Source organism: Pimephales promelas, chromosome 11 (assembly GCF_988280905.1).
Source record: "Pimephales promelas chromosome 11, fPimPro1.hap1.1, whole genome shotgun sequence".
Taxonomy (NCBI): Eukaryota; Metazoa; Chordata; class Actinopteri; order Cypriniformes; family Leuciscidae; genus Pimephales; species Pimephales promelas.
The window spans coordinates 1,281,414-1,293,319 of NC_142779.1; the positions used below are offsets into that span (position 1 = coordinate 1,281,414).

The 11,906-nt window shown below is 34.6% G+C and overlaps 1 protein-coding gene across 1 annotated transcript in view; it reads right to left on the reverse strand.

Annotated features, from left to right (window-relative positions):
* dntt (deoxynucleotidyltransferase, terminal) overlaps window positions 1-11,906 on the reverse strand; it is a 131,452-nt gene that overhangs the window by 44,461 nt on the left and 75,085 nt on the right. The window contains exon 11 of the mRNA XM_089116714.1: window positions 8,718-8,801. Within this exon, the coding sequence (XP_088972840.1) occupies window positions 8,718-8,801 (84 nt within the window). The remainder of the gene's footprint in view (window positions 1-8,717; window positions 8,802-11,906) is intronic.

Consider the following 11,906-nt stretch of genomic DNA (forward strand, 5'->3'; position numbering starts at 1 on the left):
ACTGTTGTGTGCTTTTTTTCCAAGATCGTGGCTGATTTGTAGATTGTACGCACAAAAAAACTCAGCATTTTCACATTTTTGCCAATTTCCCATTCATTTTCCATGCGGGTCCATTTGGACCCGAACACCCCAAGTGTGACTATTTTTTTTACAACCACTTAGACTATTCACATCCTGACCCCAATTTTTTGGGGTGTTCAAATACCAAATACCAACAAAGTCACCAACTTTTGGACCATTTTGAGGAAGCTGTGATTTTTTAAAAAAAATATTTAAATTCTTCGGGTCCATTTGGGCCGAACAACCCCAGAGGGTTAACCATTTAGTCAATTTCTCTATTGTTTGGGGTTTCGAAAAAATTATTAAAATTTAAAAAAATGTTTTTGGAAGAAGTCTCTTCTGCTCACCAAGGCTGCAATTATTTGATAAAAAATACAGTAAAAATGATGAATTATTATTACAATTTAAAATAAGTGTTTTCTATGTGAATGTATATATATAAATATTTAAAAAAATATTATTCCTGTGATAAAAGCTGAATTTCCATCATCATTACTCCAGTCTTCAGTGTCACATGATCCTTCACAAATCACTCAAATATGAGGATCTGATGATCAAAAAACAATTAAATGGAATTTAATATTTTGTTATCTGATGCAACAACATTTATTGTTAAATTTAGCGCGAACACCTCATAAAACACTCTCAGAGATGATGCATTGAAAAAGGAAATCGTTTTTTTCCCTTCATATCACAAAAAAATCCCAATCTTGAAGGACTGTCAATCTCAAAAGCACAATCTAAACAAGAAAACCTTTCAGAAGGGCACTCGCATAAAGACGAGTTACATCAAGTTAGCCCAAATAAAAGTAAGAAATGTTGCCATATCTCAGTTTACATTTATTAAAGGGGACATATCATGCAAAATCCACTTTTTTAGCCCTTAAATGCATTTTGTTGTATATTTGGAGTGTTTATAAATACAGAAAAGATGAAACTATTCTCTTCAGGTGCTTCGTTTATATCTTTATATTCTGTTTTGGTCATATTTTTCAACCTGTTCAGATTTTTCTGTTTTCTATGACGTTTTTTGAACTATCTCGTCACCGTATTTGCAGCAAAACTGCCAAATAAAATACGAAAAATAATGATGGCCGAACGCGGGGAGTTAAACTGACCGTGAGCTCATTGACCTGGAGAGCGGGCGGGGTGTGACGCATCTCCTTTTTATTTAAAGGGGCCGCTTTGAAACGGGTCGCTCACAGACGCACATCAGAAAAGGGGCTTGTGGAGCTATAATAATGAGGAATTCAGACCCAAGTATTGCAGTTATGCTTTATATAGACCACAAATGTATGATTTATAAGTAAAAATGAATGATTTAAAAGCATGATATGTACCCTTTAATGTTCCTGCATTACAGTACGTGCATCAAAACTCCCGTATAATTCAACATGTTACTCACCATTCCTTGAATTAGTGAATTTCACAAGTTAAAATTCTTTACAGTCCACCATCACATGCCAAGAAATATTACTGTGCAATTCAAACTTGTTAGTCGCTAATTACCAGCTTATGGGAGCCGCTTCATCTTCGGACGAGGCTCTGGATGGATTTGCATAAGTGCTGAGATGTAATTGGTATAATTTGAGCATGTTTCGTTATTACCTCCCCTTAATCATTCAGTACTGTGACAAAGCCATCTCCACCCATAGAGGAGATCACTGAACTAAGTTGGGCGATCAAAAGAACTCAGAGTAACCTTGTCAACTCAAGGCGCTGGATGATGAGCAAGCCCTGCCGACTACGCCAAACCCACGCTCACGCCGCCTCATTCATCAGGAACAAGACGGCGCACATTTATCCTTCGGAAAAGTGGTGGAGGGCCACAGAGTGAGAGAGAGAGAGACACAGATACACAGAGAGAGAGAGAGAGAGGAGTCAGAATCCAAATGCAAACCAAAAGTAAACTAGAGCTCTTCACTGGGGATAAAAGTGTCATTATCTCAGCGGTGGTACCCAAATGTTCTTTCACTTAATTAAGCGTAAGAAGAAGAAATGAAGAACACAAGAGAGCGACTCGATCTTTGCGGCAGAGATACTTCATTGATCTTCATTAGCTCGATTAGGGTTTTAATGGGGCTTTGGGGTTGGAGGAGTCTCACACACTCCATTACAGGACGTCTCCGTCGGATCGAGCCGCTGACCTTCAGACACGACGACAAATTGATGAGTGTGTCTGACCGAGAGGTTGACGGATAAAGCATATGTGCGTGACACGGCCTTCAGAAAGAGTCTGAAATCAGTTACGTGCACATGAATGATCAAGCACAGCGTGTTTACCGGAGAAAAACAAACCTAGAACTGATGTCTGGTGTTCCTTTTAGCAAGGCGCTCACTTTGCAATTCTATGCTATTCTATTTTCTAAAGGAAAGTTTAGTTAACCCTCTGGGCTTCTTTGTAAATGGGTTACACTTAGCTTCCTCCCGGTCAAAAACGAATGAAGCCTTAAAATTTAACTTTGCTTTTTCCCAGGATAACCATTCAAATATATATTTGTTCTATAATATTTTCTGATTATTATTTAGAATTTTCAGACATTTTTATGATACTTTGCATTAATTATATAATTTTTAAGGGATATTTTTTCCGTTAGAATTAATATATACATTTTTAATTTTTATTTATTTTTTATTTTTTCAATAAATGCAACAATTCACATCAAAATAGAGTGCCAGCTTTATAAAAAAATAAACCTATATAAATAAATAGGAAGGCTTTTTGATTCCTGTTGTTGTTTTAGACATGATTTCTCAATCGTATTCGTTTTTTTTTTTTATTTAGATATACATTTAGATATTCTAAAAGACAACTAATTAATTTTTTTAACAAAAATTTTTAGATAAGTATCAGGTTTTGCATTATGATTACAATCAAATTATAGCATTTGGTTAGGAAGGGAACACAATGCAAACATTTTTGTTACTCAGTATTTAATCATTCAAATAATTGAAGAAAATAAGGGATTATTAGTGATAATTCAAAACACTTTACAGACAATAAATTGATATTTTTTATTAATTTTTTATTCAATAAGTAATAAAAACTTCATAAGGGAACAGCAATTATGATTGAACAGAAATAAACATAAAATAATGCTAATTAAGTTCTCTCTCTCTCTCTCTCTCTCTCTCTCTCTCTCTCTCTCTGTGTGTGTGTGAGTGTGTGTGTGTGCACACGCATTTGAGTGAGAGTCTCTTTTGTATTTTTAAACACATTTCCGTGACCACACACACACACACACACTGTCGGTATCACAGTCATGTTCAGTGTCACATGTGTTTCCTTGTGTCTAGTTTCCCGCCACTTATTAGTTGCCATGGTTACTGATATAATTAGTCCACCTTAGTCTCCAAATTAACCTTGTTAGCCTTGCATGGATGGCTGTTGTCTGTGCACGGGCCACCATTTCGTATATTGAGTTCATAATAAATTATAATCATCTTCGCCTTATAATAAGCGCTATAGTCGGGTTATTACAGTTTTTACGATTGCTATGACAGATTTTTCAAGACTTTTAACACAGTTAGCACTACATCCGTCTCTGTAAGCTTTCCTATTAACACATTTCTTGTTGCTTTAACACAAAATGCATACAATTAACACAAATTTAAAATGCTTATGGATTTTTAATGCCAAAGTTTCCAATGCTTTAACACTGTGGACCCAATTTTAGCGATCTCAAACGCAAGTATCACGCGCAAAGCGTAAGTAACTTTGTGGGCGGATCTCGGCGCTGTTGCTATTTAACTTTAACCGGCGGGATAAATGACGCAAGTTTCAAAGGGGTTGGTCTGAAGTAGCTTCATCATTCATAGGTGTGGTTTGGGCGTAACGGAAACAAACCAATCAGAGCGTCGTATCACATTCCCTTTAAGAGCGTGATGAAGGAGGTGCGCTTGTTCCGTGGCGCAATACTATTATAACGGCGCATTTACCGCCGCGCTTCAGCATCGGTTCACAGCCGAGGAGATCGACGTTCTCGTCAGGGCCGTAAAAGAAAGAGAAGGGACATTGGGGATGGGACAAACACACCCAAATTAGCTTCGGTTAAACATGCATATCATAATCTGGGTAAATGTGTAAGCTTTATGCGTATTTTTTCCCATCGTCATGGAGACAACAATGATTTCCTTCGTGTTTTAATATTTTTCCTTATAATAATGTATCATTTGCAAAAAGTAAAAAGCATCTGTGTATATGAGAGAATCATCTCCAGTGCATAGCTGTCAACATTGAACATTGAAAATAAGGGAGATTTCCCGGAATCCATCCCCAAAATAAGGGATTTTTTTTTTTTTACACGATTCTTACCCACAAACTTTAAAAATAAAGCACTAATCATTAAAAGTCTAAAATGAATTTCTAATTTAAAAATGAAACACTGTCTGCTTTTTTTGCTACACTCTAAAAAATGCTGGGTTGTTTTAACCCAACTTTGGGTCAAATATGGACTAACCCAGCCGTTGGGTTAAATTTTTACATTACATTTTTAACCCAACATTTCGGGTTTGTCCATGTTTGACCCAAAATTGGGTTAAAACAACCCAGCATTTTTTAGAGTGTACTCTGAGAAGGGTCATTCATTTTTTTTTGTATTGAATTTCTATAGCACCCAAAGAAAACTGCAGAGAGGCTTCAGAAGAAACTGCAGTGCCAAACAATCTATAAACAATACAATATACCGTCTACTGTATACGGGCAGACCTGACACACTGAATATAAAATAATGCGGTTTCTGTAATTCCTCATGTTAGTGTTTTTATGACATTGTACTGTGATTGACTAAATGTCTCTGATAGTGTATAGTGTCTAGACGTAGTCTATTGCGTATTATTGGTTTTTGAAAATTAGTGTTGGAGTTTAGTTTACAAAGTGTGAATTTGAGCATGAAATTAGTTGTTTTGCCAATTGTGTGTTGTACACTCTTAAAAGCAAAGGTTCTATATAGAATCAGCGCTACGTATTTGGAACCCCTAAAAGGTTCTATACACTCTTAAAAAAAGGGTTCCTCTGGGTTCTATATAGAATCCATACATGGCCAATAGAACCTTTTACCAAAAAAAAATGGTTCTATATAGAACCATTTTGGAGTTCCATGTATGAAGCGGGGGATGGAACCATTTCTTCTAAGAGTGAAGGTGTGTGGGTGCGTTAAGAGTTTAGGAAATTTGTTAAAAGTATTAAAAAAATTGTCATACCGATTATAAGAAACTGTGGTTTTAAGAAAGTGCATGCATTGGCTAACATCACGAGCGATCAGAATTACATTTTAGTCATTATTTGTGTACGGAAGATGACTTTGCGTTGTGTGTTAAATAAATAAAACGTAAAAAGAATCGGCGCAATAAGCATAAGCTTTTTTGCTATTGTTAACGTCGCAGTTTAATTTTTGTTTCTATGTATGTATACGTTCGTAAATTGTTTTTCTTTTTTGCCTTTTCTTTTGAAGTTGAACTTTATCTAACTAATGATATCAGCAGTTGCATTCATTTGCATACAGTATTTTTGCTCAGTTTGGGTCTCTGTATAAAAATGATGATACTCCACAAAAAGCCTAAACCCAGCAGATTCTCCAAACACCCACATGCTCTCTGGCCTCCACTCCTCAAACTGTGGTTTGTGTCGCAGACGTGTCAGATATCGACAGCGAGAGTGGCAAGACGGGTCTGTCCCGTCTCTTGTGAAGTGGGATTTTGACAAGATCATGCAAATGAATCAAAAGGGCAGACACTGGGTTCAGAGACGAGGAAGCGCATGTTTCACGCTGTCCATCACATTACAACCTTTCGCTGGAGCCGTGTGTCGTTTACAGCGGTGCATACAAATGTGCTTAAGTCAAACGGAAGACTATATGAATGTCATTGCAATCGAATTGACTGCACAAACACACTCGTCAAGCAAAACAGAAATAACAAAACTGTTTAACCAATTTGAAAAACATTTAACTTCAATAATCTGATGCATTTCCAAGACTGGTAAATAAGGTTCATAGTTAACATGAGCTAAGAACTAAGAGCTTAGTCAATATTACTTTCAATATGTACTAATACGTTATTAAAATCAAAGGTTGTGTTTGTTAAAAGTAACATGAACAAACAATGAACAGCTGAAATGTTATATATATATATATATATATATATATATATATATATATAATGTTATAATAAACACAGTAATGTTCATGTTAGTTAAATATGTTCACTAATGAACAGAATTACAGAAAAAGGATAGGGTAGGATTTGGTTTTATCCATTAGGAATCGATTGGATTATGAAAATGGCTATAAAATATCAGGATGAACGTCAGATCTTCACTTTAACGAACCATCACAGACACTATCATGACGAATCACTCAAAATAAAACCAGAAACATGCATTAAGAACATTAAACGGTCCTTTTGGATTTCATGCTGATTGTAAAAGATATCAGTCTTATTGTGTGTTTCTCCATCTCTCATCCTGAATAAAATACAACCAAATAAGCATATCCAGCCACTGACAAAAAGATGCTATTTTAATTCATTAAAAAGTACAAATCTTATACTACTATTCAAAGGTTTTGGCTTTCCTTATTTAATCAAAAATACAGTAAAACCAGCAAAAACCAATGTAAAACTGTTTTCTTTGTGAATATGAATATATCTCCAGTCAGTGTCACATGATCCTTCAGAAATCACTCTAATATGAGGATCTGATGCTCAAGAAACATTCATGATTATTATCAATGTTGAAAACAGTTCATATTTTGGGAAACTGGGATACATTATATTTATAGTTTTTTTAGGCTTCTTTGATGAATAAAAAGATTTAAAAAGCAGCATTTATGTATTTGTATATATTGTGGGACCTGTCTTTACACATCCACCAAAAAAACACTAAAACACCAGATGAAGAAAAGTTGCGGACATAAGAGACGGACGGACATTCACATTAAGCGACAGTCCTACCAAACTTAAAGTGTGTTTGTGCTTCTTTTTTTAACAATAAATATACATTCATATACAGGTGAAACTCAAAAAAATTATAATATCGTGCCAAAGTTCAGTAATTCAACTTAAAACTAATATATTATATAGACTCATTACATGCAAAGTGAGATATTTCAAGCCTTTATTTGTTATAATTTTGATGATTATGAATATTGTGAAAAGGTTTTCATATCTGTAAGCAATAATCATCAAAATTATAATAACAAATAAAGGCTTGAAATATCTCACTTTGCATGTAATGAGTCTATATAATGTATTAGTTTCACCTTTTAAGTTGAATTACTGAACTTTTGCACCATATTCATGATTTTCGAGTTTCACCTGCTTTGACATTCAGTCATTTATAGTAAGTGACGCTGTATTTTCTTTCCCGTATTTGTGTTTGGTTCAGAGGAAACGTGTATTTTTCTAATGTACAATTTGATCTGAAATGCAAACAAGAATATGTCGAGCGTCAAGCAGAAAAGACAGAAGGACAGTAATAATTTGAGAGAGAGACGACAACCGCGACACACTCCGGCATTTATCACTCTGGCCGCATCCGAGCCGGAGCTTGATTGATCGGAGCGTCTCTCCGGCGCGACCAGAGACAGGACACATTACATTAACGCTGGGAAATCCTCGGGAGAGTCCGGTCTGATTGTCTGTCAGAACGTCGTGAGCCGACTTTGACGGATTGCTGCGTTATGGAAAAATTGTAGTAAAATCAATTCATGCTAATATGAGGCGAGTGCCATAACTAAGCCAGAGCCCGACGCCTGCCGGCTCACGTTTGATTAGTTATTGTCGTGAAAAAGCAATATATTTTTAAGCCCGACAGTTAATTTGCACCTCTGTTGAAAATAATTTTTTTTTTGGCCAGTCTGAAATTGTGTTTCCCATTAAAGTGCATGATGTGTGTGTAAATGTGCTAATGGATGAAATCGCTGTGCTGAGAAGTAATTTTACCAGAACACAATAACAAAAGCACTCAAAAACGCACAAATAATCCCACGCTAAAAGCCAGACCTGATGAAATTATCAGCAACTATTTAACATGCGACTCTAATGTTCAACATTTGGAAGACAATCAGGACTGATTCATATCAGATAAACGACACATTCAATTAAAACCCCATCATGCCACATTTGTGCATTTCTGATAATAAGGTCAAACTTGCGTTATGACCTTTGAGCACATTTGGGATTTGCAATAATTGGCTCTAAATATTCATATATGTCAAGATAAACGGTCTGCTCGTCATATTTATATTTTAACTGAAAGGTGAAAAGTGTAACACGCACCTAATGGAGTTCAAGAAATAACCAGACTTTCAGCCTTTTAACAAAATATATAAAAGATATAATAATAAAATATGATACGTTTCCCATGCAGAAAGCACAATGCACTCCAATGGTTGCCAGGGTGTTGCTATGCAGTTGTCACGGCAACATGCCTGAAGATTTTCTGATGTGTCTAATGGATGCAATCATGTGAAACAAACACCTCACACACTCTCTCTCTCTCTCTCACACACACACACACTTTTATTCAATTCCATTGCAAGTTCACTGGCCTTACAGATCAACACATAAATAGATCTATTTACATTCCAATTCAAATTTCTGTATGTTTTGCCAATTCAATTTAAATACATGTGTGTGTGTGTGTGTGTGTGTCGTACCGTCGCTTTGTCGTACAGCGCGTGATTGTCCAGCAGTTTTCCTCGCTCCAGTCTGGCGAATCGTCTCAGGTCTCGTTCAAACAGCTGGAGAAGAAGAGAAACAGATAAAGACCCAGACTCAAAGCTGATTCAACAGGTTTACTTACTAAACATGCGAAATACATTAACCCTCAGGTGCTCTTCGTTTCGGAGTCACACTTGTTATCTTCCCGGTCAAAAGTGACCGGACACCTAAAAATGAAACTTTCTCCATCCCAGTAAAACCAATGCAATTTATTTTTATTCTATAATATTTATTCTTTTTAATTTAGTATTTTGAGACAATTTAATTGAACTTATTAATATTTATGCAATATTTATGGTCTATTTTTGCCATGGAAAAATATATTTTTCTATATATATATATATATATAATTTTTTTTTTAAATGTTAATGCAGTATTTTAGTTTAATATAGAGTCTTTTTTTTTTTTTTTTTGAAGAAAATTAGCACCATCTGGTTACAGTATAGAGAAAAGCGTAGAATCATGGTGTAACCACTAGATGGCATGTACAGCTCTCTATGGAGAAGCATGTGAATTCCCCAGATGTTTATGAACACATTTTTTTTTTCGTTGTTGGTGGTGGATTTGAATATATAGTTGAAACAATCTCAAAAACGATTTATTATTAAAAAAATTGACAAAAAACAAAAATTACCAATTTTTTTCATTTTTTTTCAATTTCCCATTCATTTCTTATGGGGGTCATTTTTGACCAAAGACCACAAGTGTGACTATTTTTTTAAGATCACTTAGCATGCTCAGATCATGACCTCAATTTTTTTATGTGTTCACATACATAATGTCATAAAAGTCACCAAGTTTCGTAACATTGCGATGAAGCTGTGGTTTTTAAAAATTCAAAACATACTTTTTGTAATCAAAATTTATTGTACGTGTATAAAAGTGTGTTTGTATGTGTGTGTGTGTGTTGGTGGGTGTGTATATAGATATGGCTATGTTTGAAGTAATCGCTTTTCTTTGCACAATATAGACTCTTTCGGGTTAAGTCTTTAATCATAATATATAAAAAAAAAACATAGTGAGAAAAATAGAAAAATCTCTTTAAAATCTCAAATGATTTTTGTAAAGCGCAACGAGATTAAATAGAGCACATGAATGTTGATCCAGTAATAATGTGCTATTTGTGTAAATCCTATTGTGCATTATAATATCCTCTGATCAAATACACAGATAATATTTTCATATCACAAACAGAATAATCTAAGGAATAAACTGCAGCTAAGCAATATCACAGAGTTTATTTCTTCCCTGGAGTGAATAAAGCACACAGTTAAATGAGATTTAAAACACACTACAGTATATTGATTTAGTTGTTTATGGTATTACGCATCATGAATGTCTTTAGAGACTCTTATCATGGCCAGACTTCTCTATTAAGCTCTTCAAACATACAGTAGCTAGTTTTATCACAATCTAAAGATCCTCAAGGTCTTTTTGGGCTTGAAATAAACTCCACTATTGGACGCCATGAACCATCCGGACACAGAGGGAATGGATAAATGAGTTTTAAAGTTTTCTGTTCTTCTAATGAGATGCACAATCAGAGTTTGAAACGAACAGCCGCCAATAGAGAGCCTAATGATGCGTTCATGTGTCAATATGATATTTTCCACTTGTGAACTGGTGCGTTCAAGTGCTTTTGTTGTTGTAATGTGGTAAAGAGATGTAGATCTAGACCTGTTATTTAGGTTTAACGATATATATATATATATATATATACACATTGTATATATTATAAAATTTTGGTTTTTACCAAGCTATGACGTATTTAACTTAAATTAACACTTCAATTGGTCGATAATTTAACAGTATGTCAGATAATTAAATACGGTTTATTTCCGTAAATTTGAAGTTAAGTCTGTAAAATCTTATTACCGTTAATTCTTGCGATACGGTAAATTTCTGCCAACCACAGCTGCCGGTATTTTACTGTAAATTGAACACATTTTTTTTTTACAGTGTAGACCTGTTATTTAAGTTTAACGATATATATATACACATTGTATATATTATAAAATTTTGGTTTTACCAAGCTATGACGTATTTAATACGGTTAAATTCTTATCTTTTTTCTTATTTTTGGCTCATAGACGTGCTGAATGGCCGGTAACTTTAAATTTAGAAGCCAAATTGTAGCAATATGCATTTAATAACATATGATTTAACATATTTGCATATATAATTGATAATGAGTAAACAAAAGTTGATTTCAAACCCTGGGTTGGGATAATGATCTGCCTCAGAAACTAACGTCCTCTCGTTCTCCATCTTCATCACAGTGACGCTGCACTGATGCTACACACGCCGTGGGTTACCGATGCATCATGGGATAGCAAACCCCAGGAGCGGCGAGCGGGAGACTGTAATTACAGATGATGGGTCGAGCGTCCACATGGACCTGAAGCTCAAGGTCAGGGTTCGTCTATAAACAGCTCGAGTCAAACTGCATCCGTCTCTGGACGCCCCAAAGTCTCTCCTCTGCGCTTGTGGGACGTTTAGGGACACAATAGATACTATATTTGGTTTAAATGTAAGATTTATGTATTGAATTGCATATAAAATTTTCATGTATTTTAACACACTTTTCAATAAGGTTCATTCCCAAACATTAGTTAATGTGTTAACTTAACAAATACAGTTGTCATTGTTCATGTTAGTTTACAGTGCATTAGCTAATGCTAACAAACACAACCTTCGTATTAGTAAATATTATAATTAATATTGACTAAGATTAATAAGGCTATAGAATTATTGTTCATTATTAGTTTGTGTTAACTAAAGTAGTTAACTAATGAACCTTGTTGTAAAGTGTTACCTAACAAGTGATGCGTGCATTAATGACGCAGGTCAAATAAATGCTTTTTGAAAATAGGATTATTTGAATAAAATCCAAATAGATGCAAATTGTTAATTATAATTTAAGCATGTTTTTTTGAGTGCAGAAATCTTCAATTTACGTAAATATGCAAATATGTTAAATCTTATGTTGTTAAATGCATGTTGTTTTTGCATTTGTGTAAATATATTAGAATATAAAAGCTACTTATGTTTCTCTTTACCTCTAGTGATATTAAAGAAAAAAGAAAAAAGTTTTAGCACATATAGCATGTTTTAATACATTGCTA